The sequence below is a fragment of the Colias croceus genome, chromosome 8 (assembly GCF_905220415.1).
Source record: "Colias croceus chromosome 8, ilColCroc2.1".
Taxonomy (NCBI): Eukaryota; Metazoa; Arthropoda; class Insecta; order Lepidoptera; family Pieridae; genus Colias; species Colias croceus.
This window is the reverse complement of record NC_059544.1, coordinates 2,727,621-2,751,306: the sequence shown is the minus strand read 5'-3', so window position 1 is coordinate 2,751,306 and position 23,686 is coordinate 2,727,621. Positions and strand designations below refer to the sequence as shown.

The 23,686-nt window shown below is 32.0% G+C and overlaps 1 protein-coding gene across 1 annotated transcript in view; it reads left to right on the top strand.

The window, feature by feature from the left end:
* The window catches only part of LOC123693936 (zinc finger protein 177-like), a 54,951-nt gene that overhangs the window by 21,728 nt on the left and 9,537 nt on the right, over positions 1 to 23,686 (top strand). Inside the window, exons 2-5 of the mRNA XM_045639207.1 lie at positions 13,257 to 13,367; positions 13,993 to 14,164; positions 17,742 to 18,008; positions 18,081 to 18,250. Coding sequence (XP_045495163.1) covers positions 13,257 to 13,367; positions 13,993 to 14,164; positions 17,742 to 18,008; positions 18,081 to 18,250 — 720 coding nt within the window. The remainder of the gene's footprint in view (positions 1 to 13,256; positions 13,368 to 13,992; positions 14,165 to 17,741; positions 18,009 to 18,080; positions 18,251 to 23,686) is intronic.

Sequence of the window (23,686 nt, the reverse complement as noted above, 5' to 3'; positions counted from 1 at the left end):
GCCCATATACGTTCCCACTGCTGGGACACGGGCCTCCTATGAGGGTACAGGCCATAATCCACCGCGCTGGCCAAGTGCGTGTTGGCGGATGACACATGTCGTCGAACTTTTTAATTCTTCGACATGTCGGTTTCCTTACGATGTTTTCCTTCACCTCTCCCATAAATAAGATAAATTATAAGCACCTTGTAGGTATCAAAACAAGTACCAAGTGAAGTCTGAAACATAAAAAGTCCAGTCCAATCCGGTGCTATAGTTTATCGGCTATTACAGCGTGATTGAACAAACACCCCAAGGCACCCATTTATAAAGCGATTGTAATTAAATTGTGTCTATTCGTGACAAGATTCCTCGTAAATATCATACTGTAATCGAAGCTGCTAACTACTGCGAGTTCACTTCGTGCTAAATCATGATAAGCTTAAATTGAATTAAGAGAAAATAAAATCGCTCTTTATTGCCTTCCGGAATCGATAATTATTGATACAATTTTATAAGTAGTACATCCTTTTAGACTGAATTAGAATCGATAGGTATCGATAGAAAGTTGTTCCGGTCCGTTTTTCGGATGTCAGTAGGGTACCAGAATTTAATGTTCTTTTATTTCTTCTCAAAATTTAGCGCTAACGTTTATATTTTTTTCATTGTGTTTTACAAATTTATATACTTAAATCGAATTTCACGAAAAAATTCGAAGAATTTTTATAACGATTTCATATCTTTCCTTTAATCTTGTTAAAGTCAATCAATACGTTTATCACAAATTAACATGAAATATATGAGTAAAATTGCTAATAAATTATTGCTAAGTACATTAAAAATGGCTTATCATAATGCAATATTTCGCTATCGGATACAACATTGATATATCAAGCAATTATGAGCATACATGCGCAGCACAATCTCGATTTAATGGTCCTTCTACACGATCAATTTACCGACATGTTTGACCAATGATCCAATCAGTAACGCTCTTAATGCTTGCACAAACCTTTGCTTTTCCCAGGAGAATGGCTAAAATCCTTCATGTATGTTTATAACCTTTAGGTAAGATTTAGGAAATCGCACCAATCTTTGCTTTTGCCATAATGACTATGATTTTAAAGCTTGACGTGTATCTATGCTAATATTATGCGTTGTTTGTTTGAACGCACTAATCTCGGGAACTATTGGTCCGATTTGAGAAATTCTTTCGGTGTTAGATAGCTCATTTATCGAGGAAGGCTATAGGCTATAGAGTATAGATCACGCTACGATCGACAGGAGTGGAGCCACGGGGGTGAAACCGCGCGGAGCAGCTAGTCTTATATATTTAGGTAGTCTTCAGCTTTTTACAATTCTAGATCAAGACATTCAAAAGTATATCCTTATCATTTTAATCAGTTTATAAGTGGCGATGCGGTCAAAGTAGATTACAAGTTCGCATAATAATTATGTAATAGCACAGAATAATAACTAGTAGCTAGGTAATATTATAATGATCGTTCGTAATATATAAAAATGTGGTAATATTATGTTTTATGGAAGCAATAATGATTACGAGCTCATATAAACATTATAATTTTTATTTATTTGAACTAGTATGTTGCTATCATGGTATAAAGATGATCTTGTGTTTATTATAAATAAGGAACGTGAAAGTGGTGTGTCATGAAGATAGGAAAAATATATCATAGCTATTGTATTGTTAGAGTGTTTATTGAATTTTAATTATTGCCGTTATTATGTTCGATATCATTGCAGTTTGTTTAAATATAGATACCTATAATTTATTTTTCAAAATTGTTCAAAGCGTGGTGTCGCTCGCCTCGTCATCATTTCAGCGAATTTGCTATGGATTTTGCTAAATTTTGAGCAATTTTTAACCGACTTCAAAAAAAAAGGAGGAGGTTATCAATTCGGCCGTTATATTTTTTTTTTTTATGTATGTACACCGATTACTCCGAGGTTTCTGAACCGATTTACGTGATTCTTTTTTTGTTCGATGCGGGATGGTGTCGAATTGGTCCCATAAAAATTTTATTCGGATAGGCCCAGTAGTTTTTATTTTATGAGCATTTTTGTCTGTAGGTATTTGTAAATTTTGCAAGTGCAAGTTTGAAGTCGGTTGTTTTTAACGCAGTTATCACTTGTTCTAACTATTGAACATCCTTTTTTTAGAGTAAAGCCGAATATCTAAGCTAGTATAACCTATATTAGTCATCGTGCGAAATGCCTAGGAACTAGATCGCTAATTATAAATCAACGAGTCGATGATTCATTGCTGACTTTTTGTGCTTAATGTCACCGGATTGTCGGTGTTTTTACATTTGAAATTAATTCATTAATATCGTGTTCGGTAAGATTTCTTGATCATTTCCTGCGATACCTGCTTACATGGCCGTGACTTTAAAACTAAATAGGCTAACTTTTATATTTAGTTTGACTGCCATTTAGTCTCTCAAGATGTTACAATAGATTTATATGTACGTTTCCTTTATGAATTATGTTGAAATAAATTTGGACAAATTATAGTCGATTTAGGTGAAAATGAAGTTTTATTGTACTGCTAAATCTTTTGATTTTATGATACTTATGAACTTTCTGATGAAATTGAGCATTAAGGTTTTATGATAATATGATATTTCTGATAAATTTGAGCATGTGCCAGATTATAATACAGAAAAATATAATAATTCTTATATATTTTGAAATGTTTACTGAGCATAACAGACCTATAACATCTGCTTTAACCTAAGACATTAATTTAAAAAAAAAACAAAGTGGCTTGTTGTTTTAATCACATTACTGTGTGTTGTAATGACCAAATGAACAATATAATGATTCAATTTGAATACATTTAGTAAAACAACTCTATCAGCGCGTTCACAGTTATTAATTATTTCTATTAGAATGCTTATCTTATTTTGTTCTACCTAATGTAACTACCTATTTCATTTGTTTCTAAATGAGATGTGCGACAAAGTTACAATAAAGAAGTACAGTTGAACAGAAAAATCAGTTTAAAGAATATTATAATTAAGAAATTTTGTATTGTTTTATCAATATTCATAGTATCTTGTAAATCCTACAAGAAACAATAACTTACTTTTATTTCAATATAATTTATCATCATCATCATCAGCCCATTATATATTCCCACTGTAGGAACACAAGCCTCCTATGAGGGTACAGGGCATATTCCACCAAGTGCGGGTTGGCAGATGTCCCATTTCAACGAACTTTTGAATCTTGGACATGTCATTTTCTTTACTATATTTACCTCCACCGTTTCCTTTCAATATAACTTTACCAATACTATTATCAACTAATTTATCAATTCACAATTGAATACAAATTTCGAATTATTCACGCGACAGTATCTCCCTCTGTCAATGTTATTTGTTGCATCCCATTAACGGTCCATCGAGTGAACCAAAATCGGTAGCTTAATCACCTGTTAATTTGTTAGATGAGCGACCAAACGCGCCGCTAACAATTTATGACTTTATTTTCGTCAACTTGTTTATTTGATGCCCTTTTCTTGTTGAGCCACTGTTGGAGCGGCCTTTATTTTGTGTGTATGTATTTACATTTCTGAGAATAAGACTTCATGGCATGTTCATCACATCACTGTTGTCACCGTGATCAATATTTGCTACTGAAATACTTCTTTTTCTGTCATGTACCTTTAAATAAGATTTTAAAGGACTAATTGCAGTACCTACAATAGGTACGTAAAATAATCTATTGCTACACTGTTCAAAGAAATAACTACCTAGACTACTATCTAACGCATCTGACAAGAACAAAACGAACCTATTTCAATATTTATAAACCGATCGCAGTACACCGTAAAATATATCAGATATATTTCACAACGAATGCATTAATTGCAGAAGTAATGTAATGCATATCGCGTTTAAATCATTGAAATTAAATATGACATCAGTATGCCTCGAGGTGTACATTAAGTTACAAGTACAGACAAGTCTTCTAGTTTTGCTTATTAATAAGCCCGACAAAGAATTTGTATCGGCTAACGGTAAAGTCCGGAATGCTAATACGTTTCATACGAAGCAATATTCATTTATCTCTAAAACACAGGTAACTGGTGCATGCTTTAATTCGATAGATTATCTTTATGTACTCTCTTAATTACCGTCCCGATATGAATTGAAAATGATTGCTGGTGATTAAATGGAGGAAGCAAAATTGAGGTGCTCCTACGCATACGTGGTCGTAAAAGTGGTCCACTTCTTATTGGTTTGAGTTGCGTTATGTTATGACGGTTCGCGTGCTTCTTTAGCATTATGTGTTTCAATATGCAGAACGAGAAGAGCAAAACTAAATATTATCTTGATATATCAATTTTCCATTTGTAATTTAACTGGGTTTTATGAATTATCATAATAAGTGGCGGTAAAATTTACGACCAATAAAATATTGTGCCTATTCATTAATCTTAATACGTAAAGATAATAATTCCTCTACGATAATATCTCTATTTTTACACCATAAAATTATCTGACCGTTTCATCAGATTATACATAACGATTTACCTGTGCCAAGCGTTTATTATGAATGAACGTCTCTTTACGCTATTTAATATTCAATATCGTATGTAACGGTAATATCGATATGTTCACGATCTACTAATTCAATGGCAGGAGTTTCTGTAGCGACGCGAGATGAAAACCAGTAATGTATGTTAAACCGGATAATGTACTCGTGTCGAACAGCATAATTGATCAGACGTTGTGGATAAATTAAGCCTTTTTATGCCCCGTCGCAACGAGATTGGAACATGTTTTTGTATTTACTCCCAATGTAATAAAACTCATAATTGAATTCCATGGATTTCTCATGGTGCCTTTTGGTCGTTATATAATTTGTTCTTGATTCGATTAATTATGTTATAAGTGAACGAAATTGCCAAGATATTTACATAGTGTATTTTAATGAGTGTGTCAATTTTTGAATTATGTTAAGCTTTTTGGGTCACTTTATTTCGGAATAAAATACGATCAAGTGTATTTATTTTTAGAGAAAGACAAGGTCGAAAATGTGATAGAGACACTTTACTTATGTACAATTCACTTAAAAAAGTGTTCAGTAAGAACTCAATTATAATAAACATAAAATGAATGAAGAAAATTTAAAACTTGCCCTTCCATTTTACTACCATATCTTGCAATATGCATAGTTTTCGTTTTTGGTAAGACCAGCGGTTCGTTATCCAACATATGGTTTTAGTAAAGCCTTTTATATTTAGAGTATAAAAATGCATTAAATCGAAGTAAATTTAATGTAAAATAGTTATATCTTATCGTTCATTATCTTAGCTCCAACAGAGCCAATAATACGGTGTTAATTTTATTACCTCGTTTAAAGTTTTCTGCTGTGTTAGGTGTCCTTTAAATATCTTAATGAACTCTTCACTCCATTATAGATGCACTTAAATTACAATAACGTACAGCGAACAAAATATTTTACTGATTATTTAATTGAAGGGAAGTTTTAGAATATATAACGAAGAAATATATAATATTCAGTTAGTCCCATAGTAACTAGTGAATTGTGTGTTTCTTTACTATAAAATGCAGTTCCATCAAGAGGTAACAATACAAAGTATAAATTATAAAATATTAATACACATTATAATAAACCTTCTTTTCCGTAACATAAAGTTAAGCAATAGCATACACACCTGATGTTATTCTTATGAAAGTTTTAAAAGAAACTAACAAATTATTTAACAGCCTTTAGCTTTTTGTGTCAGATGATGTTAAGCAGTATTTACATTATTCATTCCTAATTTGTAAATGTTTTGTTAGTAGCCATTTGATCGTAGTTTATAACACATTGATGCTATTTTAAACTTTAGATATTCAACAATATGGAAAAGTTTAATATTTAGTTTTGATAAACGATAATAATATACTTACCTACATACTAACTTTTCCAAAAGAAAGATCTAACCTGTAATTACCTATAAAATAATTCACCCTAACTTACCTTTCCCAAATATTGTATTAAATAAAATATAAAAACTCAATGTATTAGGAGCTCAAAGTTTAATAGTGTATCGTGATGTATCGGCTACTGGGTCACTGCCCAACCCACCAATTACAAAATAATTACAAGCTAACGTTTTTGTGATCACTGAACATAATGAACTTCAATATTGAGGTAGGAGAAAATTGATATATTCAAATTATCTTTAAACCATGAAATAGTCGGTTAAAAAGAGTATATTTTTAGTGTATTCTATAAAACTGGATTATAAATTTATATATTTAAAAGCTATATCATGTTGAACACGAAATTCATTCATTACTTTGTTCTACGATAATTGTAAAGTAATGTAAAAAACTAATTCATAAAAAATTGCAACAATCTAATCTTCAATCTATAGATAGGTGTGTTAGATAATTGTTACATTAGATTACTAATATAATAACTAACGATAAATACATCTAATCAACAAACAGTTCTCCTAAATACTTTAATTAAATACTAGGTACTTGTACCTATATAAAGAAGAGCGTGTGTGCCGACACGTGTCAGAAGTGAAACTTCTTTAGCAAGATTCAAAGATACCATGATCGCATGACGTGACCTTGTACTCTCAACGTGCCTAAAGAAGTTTCACTTTAAAAACAGTTTGTATAAGACTTCCTAACTTTTTACCCATCTACCGAATTACCGCCGTGTAAATCTCGTATTCTTGTGCCCTGTTATTTAGTGCAATTATTGCGTCTGAAAAGAATCTGAGAATAAAAAGGCGATAGAATTCACCGGGTCCTTGATTAAAATTGTGACGGGTTGATTGTTGAACATTCTGTTTTTGATCAAGCCCCTTTTGGTGGTAGCGGGATAAACTTATACGTGTTAATTATAGCCTTCCTATTTTGTATTTAAAACTGGTTTTAGAAGCTACTTTTGCTAACTTATATAACACTAGCTTTCCGTCCGCGGCTTCGCCCGCGTTTCCAAAGATAAACCCGCATAGTTCCTGTTCTTAATTTCATTGTAATCGGTTCCATAGGTAGTTTTTTTCGTGAAAGAGTAACAAAGACACACATTACACATACACATACATCCATCCTCACAAACTTTCGCATTTTTAATATTGATAAGAAAACGCAGTTAATTGCTTATTTATAACATAATAGAAGTCAATTATAAAAAATAAATAAGTTTTAAAAGGTATAAAAAAAAGACTTAAAATGTACCTTGCATTTCCCTAAACAAACAATTCAGATCCCTCAAATACCATTTAATTAAAAAAAACACGAGTTTAACAAGCGTTTAATTGATAATCACCGATTCCCCTACATAAGCGTGTTAACATTATATTATCAGCATGGTTGAATACCACGTGGTATATCGAACCGTGACTGCGTCACGGTATTGCACGCTCTCCCGTGTTTTGATACGCTAACTGATAAACAATAAAATAATAAAGGGGTTTATTATTGCGAAGGATAAACGGATTTTTGAAGTGAAAAATTTCAAGGTCACATCATGGCAATACCGTCACATCATGGAGTAACGCGACGATTTCGTATCTTTGAATATTGCCAAAGAAGTTTCACTTCTGACACGTGTGCTCGGCACACACCCTTTTTTATTTAGATTATTTATTTCTGGTTATTATAAAAATGATGTTGGATTAAAATTAAGGATTTTTAATTCAACTCTATATTATAGTCTTGTAGCATAACATTATAGGCTACTTTTGTCATGTTTTATCGATTCTTGAGGTTGCTTGCTAGTAGAATAGTCCAAAAGATTTATTTATTAATTTATATAAGTCCTTTTAAAACAACAATGAATGAAAATTCCTCACGTGCAATACCGTAACCCCACAAACAAGTGCGTACAGGTGATAACTAATCGAATGACGTGCAATGACACGCTCGCTGCGTGCAATATTGAGCGTGACGTGCCAACTGCCAGTATACCACGGGAGCGTGCCAGACCGTGACATTCGGTAATTGTCAATGTAAATAGGGGGTATAGAAAATTAGTAGTAGTGTGTGTTTTGTGTGTCACGCGAAGCTTTAGACCGAATATGATTAATGTTTTATACAATTATTGAAAGGTATATTAGTAATGCTCCCATTAATCGATATGATTTAGTAAACGTATTTTTTTCATTTGTTTATAAACGTAGTAGGTAATTTATAAAAAAATCACTTACTCAAGAAGCATACAGCGCGGCGTTAGTGATAGCTCAAATACGTATTTCTATTATGCTATTTAGGCCAGTATTATTAAACCGATCTTAGAATTGAGTACTTATGCTCTGACGTAAAAATTTAAGCTGCTATTCAGAATTACTAAGTCATGTTTGAAATGGTTCGCAGAACTAGAATTTTCATTATAATCTGTAGATCAACAAAATCATCGCAAAGAAAACCAAACATTGATTTTATATGGAGTGCATTACATACATAATAATGACTATTTAGCCACTGTACGGTAATCCCTCGCCCACTCAGCAAACAGTATGTAAAACATATGACCTGTACGAAACAGGGGCACAAAACCGCTTTCCTGATATTTGCACACTATTATTTGGTACGAAGCCTGTCAATTGGTACACAATCAACCGGTGGGTCGTATAAAATGAGAAGCAATTTCGATCATGACTGTACGACTTAAGACCGCAGACGCCTCGAAGACTTATGTGGTACAAGGTGTAGTGGAACTCAAATTATTGATTTATTTATATCAGTTGTACAGATAATATAACTGGGCATAAATTATAACTATTTAAAGTTAATTTAAAAGAATTAATGGTGAGATTGACCAATATGACAATTTTCGTAAATTGATTGACTCTTGAGCATTATTTCTATAATATAATCCCTATAATATAGGTAACCTTTATTAAACACGCGTAAGTATTTCCAGAAATTGACGGAGATCTGAAACATTTTATGAGACCAGTTCGTAAACATCGTTCGTGTATTCTAATGAAATGCTTTTTATCAATTTTGTGCTACGAGCTACGAGATAACATCTACATTATACATCCTCTGTATTCATATTAAATTTACTCAAGTTTACCCATACATTGAGTTTGAATGTATCTATTTGAACACCTTAGTTCATTTATGTAAAATATTTTTGACTTCAAACTTTCACCCGCTATACCACCTTACAAACCGCTCGCCCCTCTCCCTTGTGCCACGAGACAGAACCGCGTAATGTTGTATTATTATTGCGTACCTGCGGCCTTCACGACTTCACTTGAATTACTCGCACCACTTGCCCGGCACGTGCTGTATCCGTAGACAAATTGAGTGTTTTCTTCGTAAGCTCGGATAGGAAAGTTCGTATGAAAATGTTTTGTAGTTGCCTTGGAAATGTTTTGTTTAGGTGTATAGGTAATATTAATGTAGGTAGTGGTTAAGGGATAGCAATTTGTACAGCTTTAGCTAAGAGGAATGTGGAATAATTGAATAGTTAAGTTAAGCTCAATTAAATGATAATTATACTGCTGTTTTAAAGTGTATCATTCGTTTATAATTTTACGGATAAGTAGGTATTAAAGAAAGAATAACTTTTAACAACAGTTTTCCAAAGTCTTTTATTAGGTTTTGCTGTATTATTTTAAATGCAAATTTTTATAATCGTCTAAAAATGATCATTGGAATATGTTTACACAAAAAGATTTACTACAAAAATATGAAAAACCACAAGATACATTGCGACAATAAATTACTATATTTTGATATATGCCTTTGCTATTAAACTCAATGTTCTAACGAGTGTTCATTCGACATTCTTAAAAAATATGCGCGTGCGCAACGCAATTTGGTAGAAGTGCGGCAAATAACCGCCGCGGGCCGCAATCACGAGACACCGTTTCCATTGTCACGCGAAAATTGTATCGTGATTGTTAAATTGCCTGACTTTCATATTTTCTATCGGCCGAGAAATGTGTAAGGCAATTGAGTAGCGTTTAAATATTGTGTTGATGTTGTTTGGTCATTGATTTGTTTTTATTTGATACTGTATAAATTGTTATGGTCTTAATAGATATAGTTATTAGTCTATTTTTAGTGGATTTGTCATCAATTTTATAATATATTGCCTTCACTTGAGCTTTATAGTTTGATAATTTTCAAAAATTGAACTCAATATTTAAAAATTGTCTAATCATTAGGTCTTCCCTAGTTTAAATAAAAGTAAAAGCACAGATTACTAAATATTTCCACGTAAAAGTATATAACATTTAGAAATCAAGTTAACGAATTCGAGAAGCATCACATACATAACTTTGTAGTATCTCAATGAATTTAAATATCTGTAGTGATACATATTATTGAGATTCGTATCGTATAAGAGAATGGAAACACACAAAATTTACCCGACTCGCCATGCGGAGATGTCCGTAATGCGTGCCCGAGGCGCGGACGTTCATTTGGGCTTCTGTTTAAGAACGCGATCATTAAATTATTGTATTATTTTTTATGGATATTGGTATTATAATGCAGCTAATCATGGTCTTTAGAAAAGTCGGGACAAAGGACTTAAAAGAATGATTACAAAGAATATTTAGGGATCGGTTGGTATTCTAAAAGTTTATTTTTTTTTTAAACAAGTTGGTGAAACTACGGGACGAGCTTTTTTTACCTCGCTATTTTTTATGGTTTTAATATTGCAATTAGCTTGAATTTTTATAAATCCACGACTGTGTATTTAAAGGCGAATTTCAATATGCCTTAAGAAGGAGAAGAGGCGTACCTAAACGGTAAAACGTTAGGAAGACCAAGGAAATGAAGATTCAGAGCTATCTCAAATCGTATACAGATAGATAAAAATAATTAATATCCTACTAAGAAATAGTTTCCAATATAACTTACGTCTGCATTAGAATCCTTACGAATGTCTATCTGTACTCTTAATGAGACAGTAAATACAAGACACAATCTTGTAACAATCGACTTTTGACATGTCTAATTGATTTATGACAGCAAAAAATCGAGTAATTGGTATTATACTCATTACTTACGTCTCAATAATAAATAAATAATTGTTTCGGATACGACGAACGCATCTTTTTTAATACTTTTTAAGCCCTCGGAACGTCAATTAAATTTGATTGAGATCATTTTGGAGATTGATTAAAAATCGATACTGAATCGATTGGTGGCTCACGTAATAAAATCGAGTTGTATTCGATGGAATCTTAAATTGCTTTTTATTGCGCTGTATTGAATATAAAACAATATACATGTGGCTTTAAAATATAATAGCTTAGTTATATTGCGTATTTTCGTCTCGAGTTTATAAATGGCCTTAAAATAATATCTACTGAAATATTTTATTTATTCACACTTTCACTATAATATCTTAAAACACAAAAATATAAAAAAATAATCACACATTAACAAATGATAAATGATAATGTTAATGGTGCTTTCACGATTGACGCACTTTTTCCTTAATTTGCATTTTTATTGTATTCTAGAATCCTATATTTTATAGCTTTTTTTTAAAGATATCTTACGTGCCTACATTATTACACAAAATGATTGATAAAAATAAACCTCATTTTTTGCAATAAATTGTTTAAACGCTCATTGGCAACAAATTGGAAATGTTTCATTGAATGAATTCATTGATTACTAGGAATTCATTCACTCTGTGTGGCCAATTTGAGAATACATATATTTCTGAATCTTCAATCTCAACACGGGTGTTACATTTGTATAAAATTTACATTTTTATTGGCGTTTAACATATTTGGAAGACGTTAATGATGCTCCGTATTATATCTTACTTTCAATTGGATATTTATTAAACATTCTGTTGAGAAGATATGGTTTTATAATTGTTATGTGACCATTCGTTTTTCTATAATTACAAAACTGTCAATTACGGAGAGATAAACAAGTTTTTGTACATCACACAAATAGATGTTGTTTATATTATTAACATACTTTTTTCTAATTATATTATACGTATTCAGTGCATTACGATGGAATTCAATAGGTGCTAAAGAGTTTTATGTTTTTATGAAAAAGAGGTTTATAATATTATTATATTCTTTATTTATAGGTACTTATTTTTTTCAATGCGCTCAAGGTCCAAACTAATTTAATCTATGAATGATAAATTATACATCTGTCTATTACGCTTTCACGGCTAAACTACAGCAACGATTTGAGTGATATATATAATGAAAATTGTTAAAAAAAACAAGTATCAAACATGCTATTTATTTATTTCATTATTAAGGATCACCAACATGACAATATAAACTGATAACATAGATAAAAGCTCATAGTAATTACAATCGTCGACATAGTGCTGTCACAATTATAGGCAACCGCCACTAACAACAAGCGATATGCAATTATTTAAAAAAAATCAACCCTGTTTAGAATAAATATACCCTCTTATCACTTCACACAAATCATCATAGCTGATTCGTACGAATGACATAGCAAACTATGACCAAAAACCTACTATTGTAAAGTTAAATTATACTCAATAATTTCCATTAACTAGCTGTGTAAATACTGAAGATAACTGTAAATTGAATCAAGGAACGAGTTGTATGGCCTGTAATCTTCACGTCATCATGCATAATCCCTGGTCAGATCTGCGGTCACTTAAAAGCTTGCCAATGAATAAAATAAACAGATAATCAATTTAAAAGTTTTTTTTGTTTCTTCGCTTTAACCGTTCATTAAGGACTCATCAATTCAGTTTCATTATGATTGAAGTTTTCCACTAACTCAATATTTAAAAACTTTTCTAATAATAATAATGAAATAAGCATTCAAATAAATGAATATACCATCAAACGTATTTTACATCAAAGATACAATCTCTTCATAAATTTAATCAAAAACCCTTCATCTGTAACAGATATTAGAGATCGTATCTTTTGTACAGTGGAGAATTTAATCTGTCACGTCTACATATTAATCTTTGTTCGCAAAGAAATGCATGCAATTTACATCTGTTATGATAACGATGGTGTATGCATATTGCACTGGAGCGTTGATTGCACACAATTTTAGCTCTAATTGCTATTTGAATATCAGTTACATCTTCAATTAATGTTTACTACCGTTTATAAGAATTTAAAGCGAATAAAAATATATCTTCGAGTATACTTTAGCGATATGGACCCTAGGAATGTTTTTTAACCTTATCATTTGGATTTACTGGTTTTTACAAGTTAAACTTTTTGTTATATGTTTTTTTTTATTATTATCGATACAATTTTTTTTTCTTTGTTGCAGATACGGCATAGATTCGGGTTGTTTGATGAAGTTTGTACATCCGGTGGAGTGCAAGTAAGGCATTGTAATTGGGTGCGATTCTTGCGAGTTTCAGAAAATTATGGACCACAAGTAAGATTTTTGTAATTATCTAAAACAAAATCTCGAAATTATTAACTCCCAACCGATCATTAAATGTTTTATAAAATCTTTTGTTGCTGTCTTTGCATGATAAGGACTTTAATAAGAATATGTAGTTAGTAATTTTTGTGTTCAATCTTCGATTATTGCCTCTACTTTTCAAACAGATGTTAGCCATAACGTCATATCAAATACTAGTAGCCGTTCCCCGCGGTTTCACCCGCATTGCTCCGCTCCTGTTGGTCTTAGCTTGAAAATATGTATATATATAAAAAAAAATAAAAAATATATGTATATGTATTATGCCTTCCTCGATAAATGGGCTATCTAACACCGAAATAATTTTTCAAATCGGACCTGTAGTTCGCGAGATTACCGCGTTCAAACGAACAAACAAACAAACTCTTCAGCTTTATAATATTAGTATAGATCTCCACTAGCATTCAAAACATAGTCTAAATCCATAATTCTAACCCAAACGGTACCTCCATACATCTAACTATTGTATCGTAACTCGTACTTTTACGCACTATCCGTTCCTCTAAATCTTTGCATGACAACAAAAATATATCTCCTGGATACCATCTATCATGTTTCCTATATTCTATTGTTCCAGGTGAACCTAGTCTGCACCAAGGTCAAGGGTGAGCCGGTGTACGAAGCTGTTAAAGCTATATCACCTCACACGGAGTTGGTCGTGTATTATTTACCTGAAAGGCCTGAGGAGTTATTCTTTGTTAGGATGAGGAATAATTTGTATAGGCAGACGATGGATTCTATTTTGGAGGGTAAGTTTTTTCTTAGATCCTATTTTAAAACGTATATTTTTTCTACGCATATCATAGGTTTCAACATATTATTAGTCTCAAGATTTTTATTAATGGGTAAAACATCTTCTGTTCAAAAAAATAAATAGATAGGTATAGGCTTTGAGCTTTCTGTAGTCAATCGTTTGATTCTTTATCATTTATTATTTAAATTTGTTACTTTGATAAACAAATTAATCAGTACATAAGAAGGATTAGCGGTAGCTTCAAAATTAGTAATCCACCGTTATGACTCCGTGCAATTAAATACATCATGCATAAAATTAAAAATTGTATTTCATCTATAAATTATGAACGAAAACAGTTCACCGTTTCCACTGTCAGAAAGCCTCGTTCCGTACGCTCATTTACTATTTATCGAGTTAAAAATAAATATTTATAATTAATGACATCAATATATTATGAGCCAACTCAATTAGATTAGGTGCTCGTTCATCAATCATTTTATCAGCTTTTACTATTACGTCATATTGACTTATTTCGGTTGAATATTCTACATACTGTTAGCAGGTGGTGATTATGTTCGAATGTAGAGAAAGTAGCTCATATCAACCGTTTACGATCGACATAGTAATTGTAGTTCAATATTGACGATGCGTGAAAATGCTAAAATTGTTGGCAATTAACCTATTAGGGCCTGTTTATTCAGTTCTAGGTTGAGGTGTCCTAGATCCCAATTGACATGTTTTACATGCTATATAATATGTAAACTGCTTTTATTCAAAACCTGTTGATTTATTTTCTTTATGTACTGAATTTAGTATCCTTTCCGTAGTAAATTCCGTAGGAAATGTCAGTAACATTTCCGTCTAGTAGATCTCGTCATAATATACCAATATTCATTTCTAATTTTTACGATTTTTCAGATTATTCTAATGACGATATACTTACAAATCATAAATCATAATAAGATAGCGAACAACAAACGTAATTTGCAACATCGTACTCTGTGATCGTACTGTTTTGGAGTCGAACCGTATAGAACAAATCGATAATAATAATTTGCTGCTTAAATTTTTAATGCCAATGAGCATTTTTATCAATCCAAACCCAATACTCGATATCCGCAAATAGACCATCATTCACATTTAGCGAACAAAATATTAACATTCCGACCAGCTTGTTACATTTCCTTGGCGTCGGCAAATCAAAGAATTGCTAAGTGGATGTTTTCACACGATAGTACGAATGTATTTAGATTGAGACTGTACTCCTGCGACAGATAGCGGCTTCGAATTCTAGATGATAGTTTTAAGTGGATGTGTAATGTATTTTAAAATTTATTTGCATAATAATAAGGTTCATTGTTGTTTGCTATTGATTAAGTTCAATTTGCTTTTGAATAGTAAAGCAATTTTAATCAAAATTTAATTAGCTTTATTAAAATATCGGAGATACTTAAAACTACGCTTGAAAAAAAAACTTATATTTAGAAATTTTCGGGCGAGCTGCTTGTATCTTTTATTACATTGTTGGCAACAGTATACTTATTTCTGTTTCTAATATTTACGTACCTTACGTAACAACACAACACAAAAACAGCCAACGCTTACGCACGTAAAACAATCAGTTCATCCTAACTATATTATGATAAATCTTATTACCGCTCCTCCATAAGCTTAGAAGTGCCAGATATTCCTTATTATCAGCGGCGGCGTCTCAAAGGGAACGTTGTCAGTATCTCAGGCCGGTAGTCGAATGTTTCGTGATTGCTTTTTTATCTCCAAAGCGCCGATCGATGACACGGTAAATGGTAGATAAATACACGCGTAACTGAAATATATTGGTAATTATGGGGAGATTGTAGCGGTGTTTGTACAGATGTATGGATTATAGTGTGAAAGGTTTTTGGCTGAAGTTGATTTTGCCCGAGCGTTTGATAAAGTATTTTCATAGTGTTACTACTTAATACATTTTCGGTTATAGTATTCGTTTTGTTCATAGTTTAACTTCGTATTTAAGATCCAAACTTTGTTCTACATATTATTATGTAATATTTTAAGTATTTTAAAAATAAAAATACACTCTATTCAGACGTTTGAAACCAATTAAACTATTCTACACATACCCTTTCATTTATCGCACGATATTTGCAAAGGTATGTATGCGCTTTATATCTCAGTTTATTATAAGTTATGAATAAAAGCAATCGAATAATCGGATGGCTATAAACGCTTTACGAAGCGATAACGAAGCCGGCACCGTTTGCCTGAATAAAGGCAGATCCGATCGCTCGGCCTCGTATCGATAATTCGAATGCAGCTGTCGACGGAAGCACTATATCTATATAAAAACATCGCTAAAATTTAGGCCCCTTTTACATAGTGTTGAGAATTCGTTTAAAAGTCGGCAAGTTCAATGCACTTTGTCTTGAATCTATTGTAGAGTTCAATATCGTGTTTGTTTTGATTTTATTGTTGAAAAAGGTGAAGGACGAATTTTGTTGACATAACATACCTTTTATGTAAATTATGCAAAAATGAGAATAGAATAATGTCACCTAACAAAGAGATAAAATAATAATTGTATTATGTAAACTTATGTGATTGGCCTCAGCCTGTCGCTTCACGTCCAGTTAAAAACGAAACATCTTTCCATCAATTCTCACCGACACGGACGTTCATGTTTATAAAATTATAAGGACAATAGAATTGGATGATAGTAGGCATATAAGAATTAGTAGCATACGACAGAAAAAGACGTAAAGAAAGAAAGAAATAACTAGTTCGAAGATAAATAATAGAAGCATTATTGACGTTGAGGAATTCCTGTAAGTTTACGTATGCTTAGTTCATTAAAACATTGACAAGGAACTTTGTAGATTTTAAACACTTATCTGACAGTAACTCAGTGATATTTACAACCTCGTTACTGTTCGCTGGCAGACGCTTGCGTGTAACAGCCTTAAGTGAAAATAAATTACCCATCGACATCTGTTAACTTCCATTTAAAATATGAATAAATAGCAACGCATCTGCGCAATGCCAAAGATTTTATCGATGTCTCACCGTAGAGTTTTCAACAAATCATCACACAGAACAATTAATTACAATATCGTATCTATTCTAGAGAAACGGCTAATTAAGCTGTTAGAACTACCGACACCGTAGAGATTAATAGCCCAATATCCATAGATTATAAGCCGAGCTCCTCCATACATAAATGAAATTTTAACTCCGGCGACAAGGAACGATACAAAAGCATAATTATTGAGCCAAGTTCCAAAGAGTTGAAATACAGATCGCAATAAACATAAATTGTCTAGACTTCAATACTAACATGTTTACGGTTGTCAATTAACCGGATCATTAATTTTTTTCGTCTTGATTGGAACTGAGCTTAATGGGAATATGATCTGTGTTAAGAGGGTTCCACCCACCGACTCATTTAGTTCACACTTAATATCTCTGTTTATGGAAATTTTAATTCAGTGTCGATATAAATATTCTTATCTGCGTTTCGTTGCCAATTGCACTTGCATTTTATTTAATTATCTGAATATGTGGCTCGATATGTTAAAGGGTTACTTTAATTTCAGATTCACCGTTAGATCTGTCTACTTCCCTCCTTTCTCGAATATTATTACCAATTTCACCTCCTTCGGGGCCTGAAGACGAGCATAAGTCTGTTTCTGGTGATTCTCTTACATCATCATCAGCGGGTTCTTCGAGTGAACTGTTAGATATGACCCCAAAAATCCAAAGAAGGCCAGCGAAGTCAGAGAGGGCTTTATTACCTTGTGAAGTTTGTGGAAAGGCTTTTGATAGGCCGTCATTACTAAAGAGACACATGCGAACGCACACGGGTAAGGCACGGTCTTTCTGTTTAAATTAAACATGATAAAATACAGGTTTATTTAATTAACATTTTGTTTTAGGTGAAAAACCTCACGTGTGCATGGTCTGCAATAAAGGTTTCAGCACATCAAGTAGTCTAAATACACATAGAAGGATACATTCAGGGGAGAAGCCTCATCAGTGCCAGCATTGTGGAAAACGTTTCACGGCCAGCTCTAACTTGTACTACCACAGAATGACTCATATAAAGGTAAGGTGACATCATTACATAATCTAATATACATTTCATAATATAACGAAACATGATTATAATTAAGAGGAAGGTGTAAATTAATTATAGGTGTTAATGTTTTGTTGAAATGAAACGTGGTTATTTATGTAAATGTTGTTAAGGTATGAATAAGTATAAAAGCAATAGCAGATAAATATGATAGAATAGATGAATACTGTGCGTAGATTTATTGTGATTTCGAAAGTTGTTAATATTTATTATTGGGTAATGTCAAGAACGTATTAAACATATTATTATTTAAAGATAATATAATGATATGAGACAATACGTAGGTATACATGATTAGGTACATCTATTTATTACTGGCCCTATCACGGAAGCATAGACAATACAGTAATTTTATGACATTTCATAAAAAAAACTAGTTATCCTTGTTGAAACAATGGACGCCATTACGATTTTTTTCTGTTATAATTCACATGCTATCGCATCCTTTTGCATTATTGTTAATTGCAGTTTTTTGTAATCTGTATTGTTAAATCCGCGATGATGTGATGGTATGAATGTAATACAATAAATTGTATTGAAATGATATTTATGTAAAGTGGTGTATTGTTTAAGTCAATTATTTACACGGAATCTGATGCAGATGTTGCATAATCTTTGTGGTTATATTATGTTAGGTGTACTCTAGAGTAAGAGTACAAATGTAACATATGAAGCTGAAAGAACAGAGTTTATGAAATTGTGTAAGTTCGGGGTTTCACACTTATAATATGCGTATTGCGTAATTCACTATGCCGCCATGATACAATATTATTTTCTTAATATTTTCAATTCGACGCAGTAGTTTCTGAGATTAGCTAATCCAAACAAAATATAATTGATTAAAAAAAATCCAGCCTTGTAATTAGGTAGTTACTATTTAGAAATACGTGCTTTCAATATTATTATAGAAACATATTTATTCCGATGTTATATCATCACACAATGAAAAGCTCTTAATATTTGCGTCACAAGTTTTTCGTCAAATGAGTTATGATAATTAACAATAATGAACAATCGTTGAATTTTCTTGCGCTCATAACTTCACATGAATAATAAAACCTAAATAAATATGCGCACAAAATTAAGAACTGCCAAAAAACGTTTTAAACAGTCGGAAAATCAAATGAAAATTATAATTAAGTTCTCATAGTCTTTGTTACGAAATCACCGCTGATGAGGGCATTAATTATAAACTTTATAAGTATATAAAGTGCTATATTACAGGTGGGTATCGCATGTGATGTTACTGTGCTCATTTCCCATAACGCCCCTTAAGTTTTTACTTATTTAACTATGACCTCATGTGTCCACGACTTAAGAAAATCACACAATGGTCACGGTGAATGCGTTTAGGGGTGCACCTGAGTCGTTTAAAAACAATTTTTGTTTATTGAATAATTTGTTTTGATTTCGTGTATAAAATTAAAGAAATGGTTTGTTTAGTTTTGGTGTATAAAAATTATTTCATGTACATATTATAATTATACCTAATAATAAAAAGACACATTTGGCAATTAATAGGTTTATTTAAAAATAATTATCACACAACCCATAAAAGCTTGTATGCTTTGCACACCCTCTGACCATTATAGGATTCACTTCATTCATTAAAATTATAAAATAAACATTCAATCTTATTTTGTATTAGACTACAACCATTGCAATATTTGAGGAATGAGTAAAAATTTATTCAAAATATTTTGTTAACCATTAAAAATTGCAATAATTTTCCCCTTCTCAAACTGTATTATGAAAACAGTAAGAAGTTGCGTGGCAGCCCTACTTTCTTAAGGTGCACCTGTAAGGCAAGGACCCATAAATTACCGGGTCAGGTCACCGTGGGAAGCCCAATGGGCAGGCACTGTGACGATCGGTCCTTTACATAATTCTGATTGAGTTAACTATTGTGAGGGCGTACTCAATTTATTAGTGGTTGGGTAAATGGTAATGGTAATTGGGTATTTTTAAAGACAATAATTAATTTTGGTAATCATTTTTTATAAATATTTTTGTTATTTTAATAGCCAATGTTTAACATTTTAAAATATTTGTTTTATTAGTTGAACCAATTTAATATTAATAAATAGAAAATTAATAAATAGAAAAAAGCTCTTTTGTATACCCAAAGTTAAATAGTTTTCGAAAATCTGAGAACAATCGCTAAATAAATACCATTGCCGTGTCCTGAATCTATTCGAAAGTAGATTCTTCAAAATACCAAGAACTCCTAAACTTCGACAAATTAACAAATTCTTGGTAGCGCTAAGGTCTAAACAGCCAAAATCATATTCCCATGAAAGCAAGGAACCGTATCGTACAAGACGGTATTGAAGACGCCGTGACCACCGAACCGTGGTTTCACACGCTCGTGTGTGAACCGCATGAGATGACCAAACTTATATAAGTGCATATAAATATCATTTATGGAACTTTTTGTCAGAAATGTCTGGTTTCAAATCCTAGCTAAATATTATATCAAGATAATATCTTCAATCTTCCACGTGTAGAGATATTTTTTTAGTGGAAGAAGGCAATAACGTGTATAATTACGTCTAATATTTCTAATAACCAAACATCACGCAGAACTAAAGTAGCCAAATGGAACCACACTATACACGCACTTATTTCATAATGGACTCCCAGTTTATCCGAAGCTGATTGATCAAAGCTGGAAGGATCTTTGAGCTGTCATTCGGACAGTATTGGCCAGATCCATTGAAAGGCCGGATAATAAAGCATTGCACAATGATGCCGATGCACAATACATGTTTCTGATTTATAAAGGAGCGAAAGCACTTATTCATTGCTGGTAAGGGCCCTCCAGGATTTATGGGGAAGTAGATGTAAATATAACTTAGAGAATGGTCATATTACGCGTCAATACTCTATTATTTACTTCAATATACCTATACCGATTTGTTGATTATGTTGATACTAGCTTTCCACCCGCAGCTTCGCACGCGCAGTCAAAGAAAAACCCGCATAGTTCCCGTTCCCGTGGGATTTCCGGGATAAAACCTATGCTTTGTCCCGGGGTAAAAAGTAGCCTATGTCCTTTCTCGGGTATCAAACAAAATATCTCTATACCAAATTTCATGCAAAATGGTTCAGTAGTTAAGGCGTGATTGAGTAACAGACAGACAGACAGAGTTACTTTCGCATTTATAATATTATAGTATGGATTAAACATTGCGTTGTGAGCAGATAATTTCTACTATAATTATTGTACTTAATGAATAGTTTATCTGATGGATGAAGTATACTAGGGCATCGTTTTTGAGTCTAAAAAAGCTTCGTACTGCAAGTTAGAGGTGTTCAATTGTAGCATAAATAAATGAATTAAATATTTTGCTAATAACTAAAAAAATATATCAACTGGTTACATCCTTGATTACCAATAAGGTAAATGTGCTTGGTGCATTAGTCAAATAACCATCTCATATGCAAATATATAGACTTTGATTGATGAATTGAACTTTATTGGTGGCTCAAATGTTATCCTTGACTTTTATATTTGCGTAATATGCGTAAAGTGTAGCAGCAATTAAGATTACCAGAATTCGTACACCACTTTCACGGCAATGGCTGATTTTATAATCTAGTTATTTAGTTATTAAATTCACAATTATGTTCAGCTTTTTTAATCGTCATTGAATAATGCATTTTGCTAAAAATAAAACTAAAATTCATTAATAATTTTTTGTACATAATATAACAAACAAACCCAGTTAATTATACCAATTGTATTTTTAACCCATCTATGTACTTATAATATTATGTAGGTAGATAGTAGTCGTCAATAAAAAAAAAAAAGTTTTTAATGTTTGATCACGAAATAAGTCGATCCTTTTCTTCTATTTTAACAGATAGAAACAAAATGGAAGCATAAATTCAATTTCATACCCATTAAAGCTAACTATTGTTTGCATACCGTTTTGCTTGCTTGGCAGCAATAATTGATCGTGCCGTGACGTGTGACACTCTCCTCGTTAGTCCCAATTGTCGTGACGTGACGTGACATCCGTCACTACAATGACTGCGAGGTTTTGAAATTTGCAATGCATGTTAGAAATGCAATGTGGTTACACAGTTACAGAGTATAAGGGTGGAGTAAGCAATCCAAAAATAAAGACTAGAGATTTGAGTAGTTTAAATTTGTTTGAGCTTTATTGAAACTATAATACATTACCGGCCCATTTTAATTCTAGTCAATAAAAATTAACATTAGTGGTAGACACATAATCACTTAGGTGTCTTATATACCTAACTTAGAAAATTCCACAAAGAATAGATATATATTATTTTAATATCTACTTATAACATTTTTATCCTTAAAAGGAAATCCTTTTGTTAATTATTACTTCTCTTAAATAAAGAAACACACACAGATGAAATTACTCTTCATAAGCACCAAACTAACGAATTAGTACCCCTATAAAGGGCAGGTGTAAAGCCGACCCAACAGCTTAATATCTGGGAAACAATATGGCGCCGGACGTTTCTTTTGTACTGTGAATATAATGATTGACATCAAATTTTATGGTTTTAATCAAAGCCAGAATTTTATATCTTTAGCCAACATTTTTAATGACTCCGATAATCCTTATTTTTAATGAGTACCTAGACATGGCTGTTATGACTTATGCAAGATCTAGGCTCCCCATAAAACGTTCTAGTTTTTATGCTAGGTATACTTTTATATGCTTTAATTTAAAATTGCAATATTTTACTGCATCACTAAACAGTTTCTATCCAAAAGATATTAACAATAATAGTCCCAAAACATTATCTAACAATATCTCGAATTTCCCAGACATTTAATCAGTCTCATTAACTTCAACATATATCAATAAAACGATGAAATGCATCCGATTGGATAACAAATTAATACAGCTACTAAGTCAATCAAAGGTCGCTACAGCCCCCCTAGACAAGTGGCTTTCGTTTAGCGTAACGTTTGATAGAATAGATTATGAATGTATGAGATTGACATAAGCTGTAGATAAATGTATCGACAGCTTACGTCAATCTCATACATTCATAATCTATTCTATCAAACGTTATCTACGCTAATAGAAAGCCACTTGTCTAGGGGGGCAGATCTTGTTAATTTCGGAGCCAAAGATAAATAATAATTCAATCCAAGTTTATATTACACCCAATCAACGAATTAACGTTTGTATAATAAACTCATTATGGAGTAAGAGCTGGTGAATGTTATTTATACGATAGAACAGCATTAACTTGTCAAAATGCAATTCGAATTCATTTAATACGAGAAATTATACTTTGTTATAAGATGTTTTTATTAAATTGTAAGATATTATCATTTGGATAAAAGTATCGATATATATCGTATAAGATATACCTACATATAAACACTTAACACTTCTTAGAGACATTCTA